The sequence below is a fragment of the Xenopus laevis genome, chromosome 8S (assembly GCF_017654675.1).
Source record: "Xenopus laevis strain J_2021 chromosome 8S, Xenopus_laevis_v10.1, whole genome shotgun sequence".
NCBI lineage: Eukaryota > Metazoa > Chordata > Amphibia > Anura > Pipidae > Xenopus > Xenopus laevis.
In genome coordinates this window covers 11195666-11217309 of record NC_054386.1, presented here as the reverse complement: position 1 = coordinate 11217309, position 21644 = coordinate 11195666, and the positions used below count along the sequence as shown (strand labels likewise).

The following is a 21644-nucleotide window of genomic DNA, read 5'->3' as shown; positions in this document are numbered from 1 at the left end:
TGTAAACTGTCCTAAATTGATACATTTAGGGGCAGATTTATCAAGGGTCGAAGTAATGGGAGGTTTTTTTTTTAACTCCCATAACTTCGAAAATCAAAGAAAAAAAAGACCAACCAAAATTGTCGGTATTCGAATAGTTCAATTGGAAGTAAGATTGTCTTCGATCTACTTGGAATCGAGGTCCACCAAATGCCTCCAAATAGGTTCTAGGAGGTCCCCCATAGGCTAAAATAGCAATTCGGCAGGTTTTTAGATGGTGAATGGTCGAAGTCGAAAGTTTTAAAGAGACAGTACATGATAAATTTTGATATTCGAATAGTCAGTTTTTTTCAAATTCGATTTGAATCCAAATTGTCTCAGAATATCACTCTCTACTAAAAGGTGAACAACGCCTTTAATAAACACTGCTTTAAATCCAATACAATATGTTTTAATAGAAAAGCCTATATATATATATACAGTATATATATGGGAGGCATGCACAGGTGGCCATAACTGACTAGCCTAGGGTGGCATATATCGTGCCGTGACTGCAACTGTTGGAGGTTTTACAATTCTATTATAATTCCCACCCAGCTGGGGTTATTAGCTATGTTGTTGGACTCCACTGTGACCCAGAATTATTCTCCCCACAGTCACAGTGGGTATGAAAGCTCCCCGAGTGTGTGTAAGAGCAATGTACAGTACATGCTTTGGAATGAAGACACACAGGCTCCCTCTGCCTGTACAACACAGAGCATTTAGCATTTAGCAGCTCCGCACTTCCTCCCTCTCAGGGAAACTGTGTTGCTCACTATCAAGAGCTGCTCTTACCCTGCTCTCTCTTTCTCACTCTCCCTCTCTCTCTGTCACATCTCTCCATCATCCCTGCCTGAAAGTCTGACCCCCACTACTGAACAGCACTGCTGTCTTTGGATTTGTCTGGGAGAAATTGAGGTGCACCAAGCAGGAAAGAGACAGCACTCAATCCACAAGCAACAGAGAATCAGCTCTTCAGGCTCCAACTCCCCAGGTGAGACAAGCTCTGTGAGTCTATGCTAATTGCTTGTGCCGGGGCTGTGGGGTCGAACTATGATATGAGTAGAAGTCTGGGCTCACTTTGGCTAGGGGACAGTTTGTAGAGGAAGGAAATAAGAGTTAAAAATAAAACAAGTTGGACACCAAGCAAGGCAGCTACTGTCTCTTATAGCTCCTGCTTATAGAGTTCTACCAGGATCCCTACATAATCAGTCAGCCTTTACTTTTACTTGTAATCTAGGTAGCACTCTGCTGCTGAATAGGTGAGTACTGAGTACCAGCCATCGAATTATGCCCTTTTTGGCATCTAAAACCAAAAGCTTCAGTTATATACAGCTGCCCGGGTTCCACTAAAGCCTTTTAGATGACCTGGGATAGTTTTTGTTATAGTTCAGCAAGAGCCACAGGTTGCACATGACATGCTGGAGGGACACTGGCTGCAGAAGGAGTTGGGGTAAAAGCACTTTTGCGGCACAAACTTGTTTTCTGATATGTGGCTCTTTGTTTTGTGCCTTTAAGTGAAATGTATAAGAAATCAGAGTTCCCAGAAATGTATAATGAAAGAGAAGGGCTAGTGTTTGAGGGGGGGGGGGATATTAAAATATTAAAATGTGCTGACAGTCACTGTATAGGGATTATTTTTGGTCTCAGTATTGGTTGAGAAATGATTATGTTTTCCTTATAATATATAGGGGGTGCTTAAATAGCATCAGTATACCATCTTCCTCCAATAGAGGGCACCCTGTATAACTCCAAGCATATGTGGCCAGTCTCCATTGTATGGAAAAAGAATAGTTACTGCCTGGCAAACTGAATAACTTTCAGGTAATTTAGGGCTTGGAACGTCCACAAACAGATGGTTTATATGATAGGCGATGTTTACATTAAACAGAATTTACTAAGAATTGTTAATGGAAATGAACAAACCCTTTGTATAATCCATTGATTTTTCCCTAAACAGAGGATACAGTGAGGGCATAGGTTGTGATGTGCACAGTATACAGTCTCAGCATATTTGCTTTCATACAGATGAACTGGAATTATCATATTGGTTGTTGTGGTAGATATAGCCTGGATAGACTGCAGGACAACAGCACCCCTAGTGTTCATAAAGATGCTGCTTATGAAGACTGAGCAAACAGTAAGATACAGAGCATATCTAGAAATGTAGATTATGCAGTAGATAAAAGGTTGTTGAGAAATGTTCGTTGATGAGAAACTGAATATAGCGATTTTTTTTCCTCTAACAGAATGTTTTTTTTTATAGCAGGCACATTTATAACAATTCTATATAAAAGCCTATCTATCTATCTATCTATCTATCTATCTATCTATCTATCTATCTATCTATCTATCTATCTATCTATCTATCTATCTATCTATCATTATCTATCTATCTATCTATCTATCTATCTATCTATCTATCATCTATTTATTATCCATCTATCTATTATCTATCTGTCTATCTATCTATTTATTATCTATCTATCTATTTATCTATTTATTATCTATCTATTTATTATCTATCTTTCTATTATCTATCTATCTCTATCTATCTGTCTATCTATTTATCATCTATCTATCTATTTCTCTAGCTATCATCTATCCATCTATTTATCCACCTCTCTGTTATATTAGTGTATTGCCAATCCCATCTATCTATCTATCTATCTATCTATCTATCTATCTATCTATCTATCTATCTATCATCCATTTATTTATGTGAGAGAATGAGCTATGCATAAAATAAGGCATTCCTGCACACAATATTTTATTCCATTTAATACCATACTTACTTTAGTTAATGCTAAATAAATACATTTATTATGGATGCTATTAATAAATAGTGTATTTGATCTCTTGTCTTTAATTCTCTGCCAGCTGGCTTTAAAGTTGGGCTCCACCCAAAAACTGTTTTGCCTAATGAAAGAAAATGTAATTTTAGGCCATATTCCAATGTACATTAATTTTTTTAAAATTGATATGTACATTGAATTGCTATTTAAAGCAGTATCTGTCTTGTTGAAACCATTGCGTGTGTGTACTTAGTCAACTGTTCAAATGGAACTCTGAAATTACTGGAAAGTCAAGGCTGCCTCACTTCAAGCCTCTGGGTCCTGTATTTTGCACTTGGGTAAAAAAAATCTCAAAACAGACTGACGAGTGAAGTAGATATATGTATATAGGTACAATTACTTTTTGTGCAAAAGGATTGTAGTCCCCGAAGAAGCAAAACCTGTGACTGCTGTTGGCTCAGGATGCACGAGGGGCCCTGGGAGGCACTAAGTGATTAGGGCTGATACCTGGCTGGTATAACCCAGCTATGGGTGGAACAGTATTACAAATTTACCAGTAATGTATTTGTTTGCATTGCGGTCCTGGCCTGCCCAAAGTTCCCAGCTCTTTCCCACCAATTTTCAACTTGAATGGGCCTGATCTGTTCTGTTAGTGTCACTGTGTCTTTGTGCCATCACCCCAGCCCCCTTTTGTGCCTTTTCTATTCCTAAATATCGAGCTAGAAAGGCGGTAACCACATAAGTCATATGCAGCAGTTTTAATATGCAGATGTTTATGCGGAATTTCTTATTGCTAAAGTTTTTTTGGGGAGGGCAAAAAGAATAAACTTCTAGTTAAATTATTGCTTCCCGATGAACTTAATAGTCCTGAAGAAGGCAAAGAATGGATACAGAGGTTCCACTGCCTTCACACTTCAAATGCTTTAAGTAAGCAATCGTGGGGTAAGCAGAGGATCTTGGTGTAAATTACTGCCATTGGGTAACTGGACTGTTACTGCTGATGATTTCGGGTGAGATGACGCCTGTATTTGATATATGACTCTATGAAAATTCTATGAAAATCAAGATGTCATGCAAAAAAGAACTACACAGAGAAATATCATAGTGGCATTGTTTCACAGCTCTTTAGTGAATGTGACGTTTTACTGTATATATATATATATATATATATATATATATATATATATATATATATATATATATATATATATATATATATATATATATATATATATATATATATATATATATATATACACAGTCCTTGAACCTTCCGCACTCCATTCTCAGGAATTAACCCGGGTGCTACCAAACATTGCTATGATACATACTCCTCAAAGAAATGGTGCACACTGGGATTTATTATAGAAAAATGTAAAATTCATAATTTTATTTAATACATTAAAAAAACGCCCGTTTTTTAATGTATTAAATAAAATTATGAATTTTTAATTTTTCTATAACAAATCCCGGTGTGCACCATTTCTTTGAGGAGTATATATATATCTATATAATCCAGTAAATGGACCCGCACTCGTTCATATTAGTGAAATAAATGTGTCTTTATTCACAGGTTCATTTCCAACGTTTCGGTCCTCTCTGGGACCTTTTTCATCCTTGAACCTGTGAATAAAGACACATTTATTTCACTAATATGAACGAGTGCGGGCCCATTTACTGGATTGTATTATCAAGCTTTGACCAACGCACCACCATCGACAGAATTATATCCGGGTTCACTGTACCGACATGATATATATATATATATATATATATATATATATATATATACAAACACCCAGCATACCAAAAAGTACAGTTTAAAAACAAACAAAATTAATTCCAATGTTTCGATCACATCATCTTCCTCAGGGAAAAAACAAACAAGAATGAACGTAGTGCAAGGCCTTAAGAATCCTCCCCCTGTGCAGAAAATGGTGCCGAAAACAGTAATCCTATTAATTACCATAGAAACCAGACTTCCCACACCATCTACAGTTAACGCTTACATTCATTTTATTTTATTATTTTTTTGTTCGACTGGTTTTAGGCTGATAATCAGTTACTGTAACTGAGCCTGTTGAGTGTAATACTTTTTTTGTTGATATATATACTGTGTATATAGATTCAGACCCATGACTAGTTCTTTTTACTGAGCAATAAACCCTACACTGAAATTTCTTTTCTCAGTGGTGCTGGTAAAATAAAATTATGTTGCAAATCAGAGAACCTGTTTAATTCTGATAAAAAAGAATAAAGCTTGGTCAAAATTTAAAGATCCCAGACACAAGCCAAGCTAATATTGGTAGCAGCTCAAAAGAAAAAAGCAGAATATCTTGCAATAGCCGAGTGAAAGCACTGATTTGAATCCAGTTAATCCATCAGCAGTAACAGTCCAGTTACTAGGGATGTAGCGAACTGTTCTGCTGCGAACTAGTTCGCGCGAACTTCGACTGTTCGCGTCCGCCGAACGTTCGCGAACGTTTGGGAACGTTCGCATTTTGAGTTCGCGTTCGATTCGAATACAAGTCGTTCGACCATTCGACCATTCGAATTCCTTCGACCGCTAAAATCGAACGATTTCCATTCGTTCGAACGATTGTAAGCATTCGATTCAATGAAAAGCATTCGAATGGCTTCGATCGTTCGATTCGAATGAAAATCCTTCGATCGAATGATTAAAATCCTTCGATCGTTCGAATCGAACGGTTTTAGCGGGTGTTCGAAGTTCGCGAACTGTCCGCGAACGTTCGCATTTTTTGCCGGTGTTCGCGAACGGCGTTCGCGAACACCAAATCGGCAGTTCGCTACATCCCTACCAGTTACCCAATGGCAGTAATTTACACCAAGATCCTCTGCTTACCCCACAATTACTTAAAGCATTTGAAGTGTGAAGGCAGTGGAACCTCTACATCCATTCTTTGCCTTCTTCAGGACTATTAAGTTCATTGGGAAGCAATAATTTAACTAGAAGTTTATTCTTTTTGCCCTCCCCAAAAAAACTTTAGCAATAAGAAATTCCGCATCTGCATATTAAAACTGCTGCTTATGACTTATGTGGTTGCCGCCTTTCTAGTTCGATATTTGCTGTGACACTGATTACAGTAACCTACAGAAAAACTGCCAGTAAGAATGAACTGAGTGAATAGTTGGTACTTATCTTAAAGGGATACTGTCATGGGAAAAAACATTTTTTTCAAAATGAATCAGTTAATAGTGCTGCTCCAGCAGAATTCTGCACTGAAATCCATTTTTCAAAAGAGCAAACAGAATTTTTTATATTCAATTTTGAAATCTGACATGGGGCTAGACATATTGTCAGTTTCCCAGCTGCCCCAGTCATGTGACTTGTGCAAGCACTTTAGGATGGAACTACTTTCTGGCAGGCTGTTATTTCTCCTACTTAATGTAACTGAATCAGTCTCAATGGGACTTGGCTTTTACTATTGAGTGTTGTTCTTAGATCTTCCAGGCAGCTGTTATCTTGTGTTAGGGAGCTGCTATCTCGTTACCTTCCCATTGTTCTGTTGTTAAGATGCTGGGGTGGGGAGGGAGGGGGTGACATCACTCCAACTTGCAGTGCAGCAGTAAAGAGTGACTGAAGTTTATCAGAGCACAAGCTGGGGGCAGCTGGGAAACTGACAATATGTCTAGCCCCATGTCAGATTTCAAAATTAAATATAAAAAAATCTGTATATGTGTGTGTGTGTGTGTGTGTTAGTGTGTGTGTATGTGTGTGTGTGTGTGTGTATGTGTGTGTGTATGTGTGTGTGTGTGTGTGTGTGAGTGTGTGTGTGTATATGTATGTGTGTGTGTATGTGTGTGTATGTGAGTATGTGAGTGTGTGTGGAGAAGTACAATAAAGCAAATAGGGGAGGTATATGTGTGTGGGTGTTACACAAGTAAATGTGTGTGGGAGAAGTACAATTGGAAAATGAAAGAGACTTTTGAAGTGAGGAGGTTGAGGGAGATGTGTGGGAAAGCACAATAAATAGACGAATGGAAGTATATGACATGTGTGGGGATTACAGTGAGAATGGGAGATATGAGTGTGGGGGAAGTACAATAAGAAGAATAAGAGAGGCATATGTTAGTGTGTGTGGGATTACAGTGAGGAGTGAGAGAGAGAGATGAGTGTTCAACGGGGAAAGCACAACAAAGAGAAAAGAGGAGGAATATGTTTGGGTAGGAAATGACAATACAGTACAGTGATGTGTGTGGGGGAATTACAATAAGCAACATAAGGAGTGTGTGGTTTCTCATGTTCATGCAGTTCATCGAGCAGTATGAATAATACTCAAGATTACTGTGCGGTTCCTTCCAAGTGCAGTGTGCTAAGCTAAAAAAGTTATCCTAAAAATTCTATATTATATTAAAAAATAGTCTTTACTTAAAAATCATGTTAAAAAGATAGGCATGCAGACCACTTTATATTCCGCCTTACGCATTTCATACACCCTGGTACTTAATCATAGTCATTGCATACCTTATGATTAAGTACAAGGGGGAATGAAAACGCATAAGGTGGAATATCATAGGGGCAAATTCACTAAGGGGTGAATTTTCGCCATCGAATGATCTGCCACACTTTGCTCTAGTTTGCCAGGTGCAAATTCATTACTAGTACGCTAATTCACTAAAATGCGAAGTTGCGTTCCAGCAACCGAATGTTGGTGAGGTTTCACGAGCGTTAATTCGTCAGCATTTCATTGCAATCTTTCACTATCGTTCAATTCTGCCGAGCGAAACTTCGTTAGTATTGTTACACTTAGGTCAATGTGAATAGGGGGGGGGAACATATTGATCGTATGGACGACTTTATTAGAGATGTTGGTGCAAATGCTTGAAGTGCCCAATTTTTATAACAAATGTCCAAGGAAGCAAAATAAAGACAAAAGAGATCCTCTAATGTCCTACACATGAGCCCACCCTAAAACAAATGTGGCATGCCCCTCAAATGGTTGGGAAAACATGTTAGCACCAAAATCTTTAATAGATAGGACTTTTATGACTTTCCTGCATACAGGATATTATGTCACGGACATAAGATTGATGAGGATGTAGCTTCATCATATAAGTTCGCCTAGTCTAAGGTGGTGAAGGAAAATTCTGTAAAAGTGAATTTTCGCAGTAAGAAACATTCGCCTGAGCGAAAATGCGCCAGGTGATATGGCGCGAAGCTGCGCTAGTGACAGTCTCTTTCGCTAGCCAATTGTCGTCTAGGTCTGTTAGTAAATTGGTGATGTCCCTGCCAGGGCCGGATTTACGTAGTGGGTGCCCCTAGGCCCACTGCCGTTTGTCGCCCCTGTCCCCTCCCCTTTAATTGTGCAAATTGTCAGTGGCGGAACTACCGGGGGAGCAGGGGGTGCGAGCGGGCCAGGGCCCGCACCCCCTCAGGGCCCCCCGGCAGTGCCGCATGCCACTGAAATCCCTGAAATTCGGGCCGTACCGAGGGGGGCGGTGGCCCGGCTGCGCGTCACGTACCAGGGTCCACCCCCCTCTAGTTACGGTACTGCAAATTGTCATCATCTGGACTGGAGCAATGGGGATTGGCGCATGGGAATTTAAAAACTGATTGTATCTCCAGCCCATCCCCAGTGTTTTTGAACCAATATGGGTGTGGTTGGGCAGCATGCCGCCCCCCTAAAATCCTGCCGCCCTAGGCCCGGACCTAGGTGGCCTTTCCACAAATCCGGGCCTGGTCCCTGCAGATGAGATTTCTGGAGCATTTTCTATAGCAACGACCATTTCACCCTTTAGTAAATCTGCTCCATTAAATGATTGCATTGCAAAAATAAAAAGCCTCCCAAATGAACATGTAAGGGTTCACCGAGTCTGACACCGAGTCTGACTTGTACAGGGCTTGCCTTGTCCTGTTGATCCTGAATGTACATTTGCTTCACTCTCACAAGCTTATTTGCAGATTGCAATTTTGTATAATTACACAGGGAACACTGTGATCTTAGGTGGAGCTGTCGGAACACATTGGCTGTTTTAAGTTCTTACACAATACAGATATGGGACCTGTTATCCAGAATGCTCGGGACCTGGGGTTTTCTGGATAATGGATTTTTCTGTAAATGTGATCTTCATACCTTAAGTCTATCAGAAAATCATGTAAACATTAAATACAACCATTAGGCTGGTTCTGCTTCCAATAAAGTAGAATGTACTGTTTTATTATTACAGAGAAAAAAATCATTTTAAAAAATGTGGATTATTTGATTATAATGTAGTCTATGGGAGACAGCCTTTCTGTAATTCAGAGCTTTCTGGATAACGGGTTCTCATTCCAGTTGGAGTCACTGCACACTGCCACATTCAAACAGTTAAAGGTGCAGACATATTTTGTCCAAATTTGCAAAGATATTTTAATTTCATGTACGGGAAAGGTAAGCTTGCCTCCTCCGTCAAATGGGAATAATGTTTATCCATTAGGTGTGAGTATTTTCTCCCTCAGATCTCAGTTTGCCAAAGCAAAGCAGCACAAAAATTTAGATCTTTTGTAATACAGAGGAGTTTTTGTATTTTTTCCACCTGCATTTCCTTGGGACGGAGGATGGACTGTTTTGAACTGTATGGTTTTGTTAGGTGCTCCGTCTTAAAATATGTGTGAGAGCAAGCTTGAATGTGTGTGTATATATATATATATATATATATATATATATATATATATATATATATATATATATATATATATATATATATTTGAAATAGTCATTTTAGGGCAGATTTACTAAGGTTCGAGTGAATTTTCGAAGTACAAAAAGTTTCGAATTTCGAAGTAATTTTTTGGATACTTCGACCATCGAATAGGATACTACGGGGCCCATTTACTTTGTTCGAGTGAAGGAATAGAGGAAAAATAGTTTGAATTTCGAATGGTCGAATATGGCTACTTCGACCATCGAATGGGCTACTTCGACCTTCGACTATGACCTTCGACTTCGAATCGAACGATTCAAACTAAAAATCGTTTGACTATTCAACCATTCCATAGTCGAAGTACTGCCTCTTTAAAAAATTCTTCGACCCCCTAGTTCATCACCTAAAACCTACCGAGGCCAATGTTAGCCTATGGGGAAGGTCCCCATAGGCTTCCTAACAATTTTCTGATCGTAGGAATAGCGGTAAATCCTTCGACTTCGATATTCGAAGTCGAAGGATTTTACTTCGACGGTCGAATATCAAGGGTTAATTAACCCTCGATATTCGACCCTAGGTAAATGTGCCCCTACGACTTCGAATTCACTTCGACTTCTTTTCGAAGTAAAAATCGTTCGAATATTCGGCCATTAGATAATCGAAGTTCTGTCTCTTTAAAAAAACTTCGACTTCGCCAAATTAAACCTGCCGAATTGCTGTGTTAGCCTATGGGGACCTTTGACAAACTAGGCTTTACACATCGATTAAAAATAGTTCGATCGTACGCTAAAATCTTTCGATTTTCATTAGATCGTATGATTGCCAAATTCGGTGAAAAAACTTCGAATTCGATATTCGAATTCGAAGTTTTTCAATTCGATGGTCGGATTTCAACGTTTTTTGTACTTCGAAATTCGACCCTTGATAAATCTGACCTTAGAGTATATGGCATCTGGCTGAAGAGCTTCAAGACAGAACTTGGTAAATATAACCTAATAACCCCTGTATCTGAGATTCCATACAAAGCAAAAACTCTGCAGTCTAAGGAAGCTGTTCAATGACATTATTTGGGATTGGTGATAACCGTCACTGTTAAATTGGCAGGGACATTATTTTCAGAAAGCAAGCTCAACTTTTTATATTTTTTTTTAGTTCTTCAATTCCAGCATTGTAGGGAAGAAACAATGAATAATTCAATCTGTTCTGGTTCCTCTTCCTTTGGCTAAATTGATCTTTTTGTAATTAGCAATGTTTATCTCAGAATCCCAGTATCATCTGTTTGTACATGTACAGTAAAGCAATGCTTTTTTTTATTACAAGGACTTTGTCAGCAAAACAATAGACTGCCAGTGTTAGAAACCTGAAAGCCGTATTGAGCGAAACTGTCAGTTTACTTTAAAGCTGTAGAAACAACAGAGCAAAATGTTCAGCCAACTGTTCCAGGTGACTCAGGTGACCTCTGTTACTTTGTCAGTCATTTATAGGTTCTGTTGTACAGCTAAGGTTGCCACCTTCCTATATTTGTATCTTTTTTCTTATTTCCTGTAGGACAGATAATTAAATACACATACTTATTATTACATCACCTGATATTAAGGGCAGTGATCCCCAACCAGTAGCTCGGTAGCAACATGTTGCTCTTCAACACCTTGGATGTTGCTCCCAGTAGCCTCTAAGCGGGAGCTTATTTTTGAATTCCAGTCTTGGAGGCAACATTGGTTGCATTAAACCCAGCTGCACTGCCAAACAGAGCCTCAATGTAGGTAGAAAATCCATATAAGGGCTACCAAATGGCCAATTGCAGGACTTATTTGGCACCCCAACAACATTTTTCATGCTAGTGTTGCTCCCCAACTCCTTTTACTTCTGAATGTTGCTCACAGGTTCTAATAGTTGGGGGATCCCTGTATTTGGGGCAATACCAGTGGCCCTTATACACATGTTCTATATTACGTAGTCTAATTAAAACCCTCAACATAATTACAGCTTCCTGCTGTCTTTAATTTTTAGGAACAGTTTCTTGTTTTGACTTTCTAATATTCCTTTAGTGCGAGTAGAGGCACATGTGCTGGATCAACAAAGGGGTAGTAGTCATTTACACCCTATGAAACCTATACAGTATGGTGATAGGAAGTGCCTTGTACTGGGTTGAACAGTCACACGGTAGGCATGTACTTAATTCCTTAAATACAGATCTGTGGAACACCTTGGGGCCCATTCACCAAGCTCGAGTGAAGGAATAGAGGAAAATAAAGGAAAAATAGTTCGATTTTCAAATGTTTTTTTTTGGCAACTTCGACCATCGAATTGGCTACTTCGACCTTCGACTTCGAATCGGACGATTCGAACTAAAAATAGTTTGAATATTCGACTAACTGTCTCTTTAAAAATTTCTTCGACCCCCTAGTTCGCCACCTAAAACCTACCGAGGCCAATGTTAGCCTATGGGGAAGGTCCCCATAGGCTTGCTAATCCTTCGATCGATGGATTAAAATCCTTCGATCGTTCGATCGAACGAATTGCCCAAAATCCTTTGACTTCGATATTCGAAGTGCATGAGATGGGCAAAACTTTTTAAATTTTAGCAGTGTTAAGAGTTGTGCCTACGAGTGACACCTGGTTTTTGCACTTTTTGCCTTGCCATTGTAAATGAGCTCTTCTGATCTTATATGTTTATCTCTGTTTTGTGCCTGGTTTTAAAACTAGAACGGATATGGCCATAAATCAGTTCATCGTGTTCTTTCTCATTCTATAACTTTCGGTTATTGAAAGCAAAAATGGTTATTATGTAAAGTACATTTATTGTATTGTATATAATAGTTGTGGCATATTATACCCCCTTTGCACATAAGTCATGGGTCTCGGCAATCCACTACAGTATAAGATCATTCCGGTGGTCAGTCTGGGGCCAAATTTACTTATTTGGCCTGAGGTTTCTTTCTGCTTGGCGAGATTTGTTTACATAACATATTTATGCAAACTGTTTTTGTCTGCTTACCTTTATTAAATACTCTTTATTAAGTTATCAAAGTCATTTCAGTAAAGGGGAAAGGAAAGACTAAATATAACTAGTGATGGGCAGATTTCTCCCATTTGGCTTCGCTAGAAAAATTCGTGACATTCCCGTGAAATTTGCAAAACAGCGAAAAATTATCGAAAATTGACAGCCGTGTCAAAGACAATGGGCGTCCAAATAGTACTGACGCGCAGCGGGTTTGACGCAAACGACTTTTCGGACACGAGTCCAAATTTTTTGATGCCAGCAAATTTTTGCAGGAGATTCGCTAATTTATTGGCCAGCGGCGAGTGCCAGGCGAATTTATTCTCCCATTACTAAATATAACCACAACCTTTTGTACTCATGAGTCACATATAAATGTGGAAAAGCAACAGCAATGTAAATCCTACATAAAGATTGGCTAATTCTAAGCCCCACGTAATCAGCAGCCTCTGTTGAGCAATAAATAAACTGGTGTTTTTGTGACTCCAAGACTTGCTTCCAAGCCAGGAATTTTAAAAAGTACAAGCTTTGAGGCCACTGGAGCAACATCAGAGGAATTGACAAGCAACATCATGCTCACAAGCCACTGGTTGGGCATCAGTTCAATAACTCATATTAGTATTAAATAGTAGCCAATACAAGACTGGAGGGAAGTATATACAGTTCTGAATGTAGGAGAAATGAGTTGGTTTATTTTAATAGTAATAAGATGACTGCTGGGAAACCCTTTGAACCATCTATAAGAAAAAATAAACAATATAGAGAACACAATAGTATGAAGCCAGCATGACTGATAAAGCATTAAATAGAATAATTAGAAATGTTATTCTTTATAGCAGAGATTTTAATTTTGCACAGCAGACTTACACAGTCCAAGAGGCTGCTCCTGGCACAAGCTTTCAATACCTGCTGGTGGAAAAGCAATTTATAATTTACCACCCTACGAGCTCATTAAGCTAACATGCAAAGTTTGGAATGTTTGGTCCTTCTAAAGTAAGAACGGACAGTAATGCGAGAAAGCGAAACAGCTTGCTTAATATTTCGAGAATAACTCACAATTTTCATTCATTGGTTATAGTCATGACAAACCTTTAAATCTCTTGGAAAGGCATAAGGCAAATGTTAAGTACAGGCTATACAGATATGAAGCCGCAGGTTTGGGCGGCTAAGGTAGTTCAAGTGCATTGGCACATCGGTAATAGCATTGAGTGATTGTCGGCAGCATTGCCCATATTGTTACATGTGAAAACATACATGTTTTAAGGGAGTTAAAGGGATACTGTTATGGGAAAAAAACTTTTTTCAAAATGAATCAGTTAATAGTGCTGCTCCAGCAGAATTCTGCACTGAAATCCATTTCTCAAAAGAGCAAACAGATTTTTTTATATTCAGTTTTGAAATCTGACATGGGGCTAGACATTTTGTCAATTTCCCAGCTGCCCCAAGTCATGTGACTTGTGCTCTGATAAACTTCAATCACTCTTTACTGCTGTACTGCAAGTTGAAGTGATATCACCCCCTCCCTTTCCCCCCAGCAGCCAAACAAAAGAACAATGGGAAGGTAACCAGATAACAGCTCCCTAACACTAGATAACAACTGCCTGGTAGATCTAAGAACAACACTCAATAGTAAAATCCCATGTCTCACTGAGACACATTCAGTTACATTGAGAAGGAGAAATAACAGCCTGCCAGAAAGCATTTCTCTCCTAAAGTGCAGGCACAAGTCACATGACCAGGGGCAGCTGGGAAATTGACAAACTGTCTAGCCCCATGTCAGATTTCAAAATTGAATATAAAAAAACTGTTTGCTCTTTTGAGAAATGGATTTCAGTGCAGAATTCTGCTGGAGTAGCACTATAAACTGATGTGTTTTGAAAAAAACATGTTTTCCGATGACAGGATCCCTTTAAGGAAGCGAATATGTAGTGCCTTTTTCATGTTTTAGGTAAATGGTATCCTGTATGAAGCATGCTTGAAATTCAAAGCATATCCTTCCTTGATGCTATATTTAAGTGCAGTTGTTTATATTTCCTGCTTTCTTCCTGTCATACAGTACAGTAACATTTGCATTTCTGCAACCACTTTCAGGAAATCAAGATTGCTAACGTTTTATGAATATTTCTTTGTATTCATGGGAAAGATTCCATTGCAAGCTTTACGTTAATTATTGTCATTGGTCAGTGTGGAGCTAGTGGGATAGAAAGACCCTGGTATGTAGAATCTTTTAACATATGCCCATTGTTGTGAGAGTTTATAACGCAAGCTGGAAATAGGACAGACATCGCCAAACGAGCGGATCTTTCCCCGAAATGCCACTAACGGCATGGCCATATCGATCGGGAAGACCCGTTGGAAGCCCCCATACATGGGCAGATAAGCTGTCAAATTGGTCTAAACAACCGATATCGGCAGCTTTATCTGCCCGTGTATGGCCACCTTAACACAAGATAACAGCAACCTGGAAGATCTAAGAACAGCACTCAAAAGTAAAAGCCAAGTCCCACTGAGACACATTCAGTTACATTAAGTAAGAGAAATAACAGCCTGACAGAACGGAGTTCCATCCTAAAGTGCAGGCACAAGTCACATGACTGGGAGCAGCTGAGAAACTGACAATATGTCTAGCCCCATGTCAGATTTCAAAATTGAATATAAAAAAATCTGTTTGCTCTTTTGAGAAATGGATTTCAGTGCAGAATTCTGCTGGAGCAGCACTATTAACTGATGCATTTTGGAAAAAACATGTTTTCCCATGACAGTATCCCTTTAACGTATATAAGAGGTACATATAGAAATCTCTAGAATAGTATTCCACTGTAGGAAAAAAGACAATTTTTTGGCACTAAATATAAGACAGCTATCCCGTTTTCTTAAAGGGTATCTGAGAAACACTGAGCAATTTGAGTGACCTTTAAGATTAAAGGGATACTGACACTAAAAACTACTCTTCAAAATATTAATGTACATTAAGGGGGTTATTTATTAAGACTCGATTTTTTCTAGTTTTTTTTTCTAAGTTTTTTAGAGTTTTTTTTGTGAAAAAAACACAAATTTTAAGAGGAAAAAGTGAATTTTTTGAGATTTATTAGGTCCTGAAGCTGATAAAAGTCTGAATCCAAAAATACTCCATCTAAAACCTGTCTAATTCAATTAAAAGTCAGGGGCAGTTGTGCATCAGTTAATAGTGCTGCTCCAGCAGAATTCTGCACTGAAATCCGTTTCTCAAAAGAGCAAACAGATTTTTTTATTTATATTTAATTTTGGAATCTGACATGGCACTAGACATTTTGTCAGTTTCCTAGCTGCCCCCAGTCATGTGACTTTTGCTCTGAAAAACTGGACTGATTTTACCCCCCCCAGCAAGCTAACAACAGAACAATAGGAAGGTAACCAGATAGCAGCTCCCTAACATAAGATAACAGCTGCCTTTTAGATTTTAGAAAAGCACTCAATAGTAAAATCCAGGTCCCACTGTGACACATTGAGTTACATTGAGTAGGAGAAACAACAGCCTGCCAGAAAGCAGTTCCATCCTAACATGCTGGCTCTTTCTGAAAGCACATGACCAGGCAAAATGACCTGAGATGCACCTACACACCAATATTACAACTAAAAAAAAAACACTTATTGGTTCAGGAATTACATTTTTTTATGGTACAGTGAATTATTTGCAGTGTAAACAATGTCATTTAGAAATAAAAACTAAACCAGAAAAATCAAGACAGATAAGCAGTCTCAACATTCTGTCCTCATTAGAATGACGGAAGTAATGAACACACGTGATCCTGCGATGGAAGAATTTACATTAAGTGCGTCGGCTGGCGCTGAAGGTCATGCTGTTCAGGTAAGGGCCTTAATATCGTCTGTTTAATTGCTTATTCCTATTTTCAATTTATGGTGAAACAATGTATGTCTGGATCATAACTAAAGATGACCAAGTGCTTGAAGGTGTCGTAATCTTTTGGAGCAAATGTAACAACTTTTTCAGAAAGAAGTTTTATTACATTCACTGCGCACTGGTGCTAACTATAAAATTCGCAAACCTTCTTCCACTGTCGGAAGTGGTTGCTAAACAGTTTCCGGGATCGCAAAAGCTACATTAAGGGGCCCATTCACTAAGTTCGAGTGAAGGAATAGAATAAAAAATACTTCGAAGTGTTTTTTTGGCTACTTCGACCATCGAATGGGCTACTTCGACCTTCGACTACGACTTTGAATCGAATGATAGGCTTTCCAAGTTTTTTCTGATCGAAGGCTAATCCTTCAATCAATGGATTAAAATCCTTCGATCGAACGAATTGCGCAAATCGAACGAACGAACGAATTGCGCAAAATCCTTCTACTTCGATATTCGAAGTCAAAGGATTTTAATTCGCCAGTCGAATATCGAGGGTTAATTAACCTTTGATATTCGACCCTTAATACATCTGCCCCTTAGGGGCAAATTTACTTATGGTTGAATATCGAGGGTTAATTAACCCTCGATAATTGACTGTCGAAGTTAAATCCTTCGACTTCGAATATCGTTCGCTATTCGTTCGATCGAACTAAAAAACGTTCGATCGAACGATTAAATCCTTCGAATCCTTCGAAGATAGCAAGGCCTATGGGGAATGGTCCAATAGTCGAATGATTTTTAGTTCGAATCGTTCAATTTGAAGTCGTAGTCGAAGGTCGAAATAGCCCATTCGATGGTCGAAGTAGCCAAAAAAACATTTGAAATTTGAAGTTTTTTTTCCTCTATTCCTTCACTTGAGCTAAGTAATTGGGCCCCTTCGCACAAAGGCAAATTTGTTCGCACAGAGGCATAGCTTTTCGCATTGCGAATATTTTTTCTGTTACCGACTTTTATTACATTTCCCCCCTATATTGCCTAAATGCATGCAGTACTGGTTCCATTCTAGGATGTAGGATATTTAAAATCGTCTTTGCACACTAAGGGGCCAACTTACTAAACCACAGAAAAAAAAGTGTGACTTTTCCAGGATTTATTACGCAACAAAACTGCAAATCCGAAAATACTCCAGCTAAAATTTGTTGAAACCATGTAGAAGTTAATGTCAGATGTTATAACTGGAAGATCTTTCTTTGCTTTGTGGTTTTTAAGGTTTTCAAATGATTTGGATGCTGGCTTTTGTGCAGCAAAACAAAAAAGTTGTAGTTATTGAGACAAGTCGAAAAAGTTATGGTTTTTAGCAACTTTACTGCAGCTTTTTCCCGTTCGTGCTTTTTCAGTTTGGATCTTTTGATAAATGACTGACATTCGGGGAAATAGGTTCATTTATGCTTTCAAAAACCTCTAAAACCACTCAAATTCGACCCTTAATGAATAGGCCTCAATGTGTTTGCAGATAAATATTGCAAGTGTTGCAAATTATATCTTTGTTCTAAAAGTAACAAGTATTTTCTCAGATTTTGTAAATATACGTGCTTGATTTGTTTTGCAAAAAGCTACTGAAATCCAGGTATTTTTGTTTCAAACTGCACTGATTATGTGTAAATAACAATGTTTCCACTTTTTGGCAATAAATCTGCAGACAGAACATTAAAATGAGGTTTTAGAAATCCAGATTAATTAAATGACTTTTTAGATTTTTCCAGATACTCATGAAAAGCACCCAAAGCTGACAAAACGATTGCCTTCAATAGTGGTAGAACCAACAGAATGCGGAGATGTGGAAAGTGGTGAACTTCGTTGGCCACCAGAGGATCTGACACCTACTGATGACAAAAGCCAGGTTCGAGATCAAAGAGACTCAGAAGGTATGAGGTTCTGGTTATTTTTATATCATTTGTCCACTCAGTGACTTTGTGTTCACTTTGATAAGAAAAACAATGCTTCTTTCAGTATCACCCTCTCGTGATAGACTGGTGTAGAGTTTTACAAGCTGAAACTAAAAAGCACTGCAAAACTCCAAGGGGCAGATTCACTAACGGGGGAATTTTCGCCAGCGTCAGCTTCACACCCATCACACCACTGCACCAGGCGCAAATGCACTATGGAAATGATAATTCACAAAAATGCAAAGTTTCTTCCGGGCATCGCACAATGGTGATTTTTCGCTATCGTTACTTAGGCTGTGCGTGAATTTCATAGCGAAGATGCGCTACAGTTCATTTGTGCCTAGTTAAAATTTGCTAGTGATCTTGCGCTTAGGTCAATTTGCATACGGCGGGAAATTTAAAGTTGTATGGACGTCTTTATTATAAATGTTGCTGCAAATAGTTTAAGTCACCTGTTTTTAGTACACATGTCCAGAGAACCTTAATAAAGACGAGAATTTATATAATGCCCTACACATGAGCCCACTGTAAAATTAAAGTTCCTTATGTTAGAAAATGTCTGGAGAAAACCGGTTACACAAAAAAAGTCCAAGTTTGGGCTTTTGCAGGCAATTCTGCTAAAAAAGGAAAAGTCGCCAAAATTTTTTGAACTTTAATGCATTTTTGGCACACAAGATATAATGTAAGTGACAGAAGATTGAGGAAGATCTACCTTCTTTTTAGCACTTCGCCTGGTCTGAGGTGGCGTAAGAGGTAAATTCAGTAAAATCTGAATTTTAGTGAATTTGTGGAGTAACGATCACTCGCCAGAGCGAAAAGTCGCCTGGCGATAGAGTGTGAATGAGCGCTAGTGATGGTCCTGTTTGGCGTCTGCACCTGTTAGTAAATTGGCGATGTCCGTGCGGGCGGCAATGCTGGCGAGAAGTCGCTAGCGTTAGCCACTTCGCCCTTTAGTGAATCTGCCCCCAACGGTGCATTACACTTTGTACAGAATATACTGTAGAATCAAATTATGTCCCTTTGGATTGAGACCCTGCACTACATATTGTTCAGTATATGTATGATAGAAATGTAAAATTACTGAAGACCAGTGCACAACTTTAGGTTTTCACAGTATAAAAATTGGACTATATACCTGTAAATTCTTATTGGATAATGAACATACTGTGTATACCATTGGGGATCCTCAAATTTAAATTGTCAGAGGAGCAGAGAATGTATTTTTAGATATTTTGTGTTTATTAAGCTTGAACACTGGTTTTTTTTACTTTTTAAGCTTGTACATGGATATATTTTTACACTACAATGTTTTATTATATCATGTATAGATTATAAAACCAGCTGTGTGTTTGTCAAGAGAATTTACATAAATATGTCAGTGTTTATACATAAATAAATCTGACTTGGTAAAGGGAAGGAAGTATAAAAAGGCAGAACTCCTTTTTTGTACCCCTGTTGTGTAAGAGGTACAACTCTTTATTTAAAGGGATAGTCATGGGAAAAAAAATGTTTTCAAAATGAATCCGTTAATAGTGCTGATCCAGCAGAATTCTGCACTGAAATCCATTTCTCAAAAGAGCAAACAGATTTTTTTATATTCAATTTTGAAATCTGACATGGGGCTAGACATTTTGTCAATTTCCCAGCTGCACTTGATCATGTGACGATTTGTGCCTGCACTTTAGGAGAGAAATGCTTTCTGGCAGGCTTCTGTTTTTCCTTCTCAATGTAAATGAATGTGTCTCAGTGGGACATGGGTTTTTACTATTGAGTGCTGTTCTTAGATCTACCAGGCAGCTGTTATCTTGTGTTAGGGAGCTGCTATCTGGTTACCTTCCCATTGTTCTTTTGTTTGGCTGCTTGGGGGAAAAAGGAAGGTGGGTGATATCACTCTAACTTGGAGTACAGCAGTAAAGAGTGATTGAAGTTTATCAGAGCACAAGTCACATGACTTGGAGCAGCTGGGAAATTGACAATATGTCTAGCCCTATGTCAGATTTCAAAATTGAATATAAAAAAATCTGTTTGCTCTTTTGAGAAATGGATTTCAGTGCAGAATTCTGCTGGAGCAGCACCATTAATGGATTCATTTTGGAAAAAAATTTTTTTTCCCATGACAGTATCCCTTTAATGGACGGAATGGAGCAGCCATCATAACTGTGCTCTGAGCAGTCCCATAAAATGCATTTTCCCAGGTTGTTGAAAGTCAACCTTTCTCCCAGACAGTAATTGTTTAGACCTGTGTAGTTTAGAATGCCATGACACTGCATTTTTATAGCCAAACGATAACTATAAAACATGTATCTTGTCACCTGGGTGAACATTTTGTTCTTGGCTGGATTTTTCAAGTTCAAAATATAAATTGTATCTCTCGTGCTGTATTTTAAATTCTTCCTTTGACCTCCTTTTTTTTTTTGTTCAAGCTTTTCTTGTTTTTCCGCATATCTGAGATTGCTACGTTTTGTTATTGCGAACTACATTTTTTCATGATGCTATTGCTTCTACTTGTTCCTAAGACCCGAGGAGATAATATTTTCTGTAACACACAATCATTATATTTGATAGTCTTTAAAATTGACTCTAGCGACAATAATAATGGATAGAAAGACTAACGGTAATGGATTTCTAACTAACTTTTGCTTTGGTTAGTATCTGTGCATTAACTTTTAAAAAAATCTCAACACGGCTTTACTTGTATACAGTGTCGGATTAATATTCAGCTCTTCCCTAGGCATTACCCTTTACTCAGCTCACTATTGTACATTTTAAGTGATAAAGCAGGGTGCAATTATGTTGTAATATACAATGTTGCAATTAGGTTGTGTCTATCAATATATTTTCCCCAAAGTGTTTCACACTTCCTACAATATTCTGGGCACCACATCTCTAACTCAGGCCCTGACTCCAAAGATATATAAAAGCAGGCAAAGAAACCATGTACGTCAGTCTGTCTCAGGGCCGGAACTAGGGGTAGGCAGAAGAGGCAGCTGCGTAGGGCACAATCATAGGGGGGGCGCTGGACAGCTACCTCTAAAATTGTCTTCTGCCTACCCCTAGTCTGTGTTTGTAACCCTCAGTCTTACTCCCTTTCCTTTCCTCTGTCACCCACCCCTCTGTCTTTCTCCCCTCCCTCCTGTCACCTTTCCCTCCCTCCGTCGCTCTCCCTCCATCACTCTCCCTTTCCTCTATCGGCCACCTTTCCCTCCCCTCTGTCGCTCACCCCTCCCTCCCTTCCATTCATCGCTCACCTCTGCCTCCCCTCCATTGCTCACCTCTCCCTTCCGTTGAGTGCCTCTCCCTCCCCTCCGTCGCTCACCCCTCCCTCCCCTCTGTTGCTCTCCCCTCCCTCCCCTTCGTCACTCACCTTTCCCTCCCTTCCGTCACGCACCTCTGCCTCC

At 38.9% G+C, this 21644-nt stretch overlaps 1 protein-coding gene across 1 annotated transcript in view; it reads left to right on the top strand.

Annotated features, from left to right (window-relative positions):
- Positions 1 to 527: 527 nt before the first annotated feature.
- The window catches only part of XB5959262.S (provisional ortholog of LBH regulator of WNT signaling pathway S homeolog), a 32555-nt gene continuing 11438 nt past the window's right edge, over positions 528 to 21644 (top strand). The window contains exons 1-3 of the mRNA XM_018232315.2: positions 528 to 1012; positions 16219 to 16306; positions 18054 to 18225. Coding sequence (XP_018087804.1) covers positions 16220 to 16306; positions 18054 to 18225 — 259 coding nt within the window. The 5' untranslated portion in view covers positions 528 to 1012; position 16219. The remainder of the gene's footprint in view (positions 1013 to 16218; positions 16307 to 18053; positions 18226 to 21644) is intronic.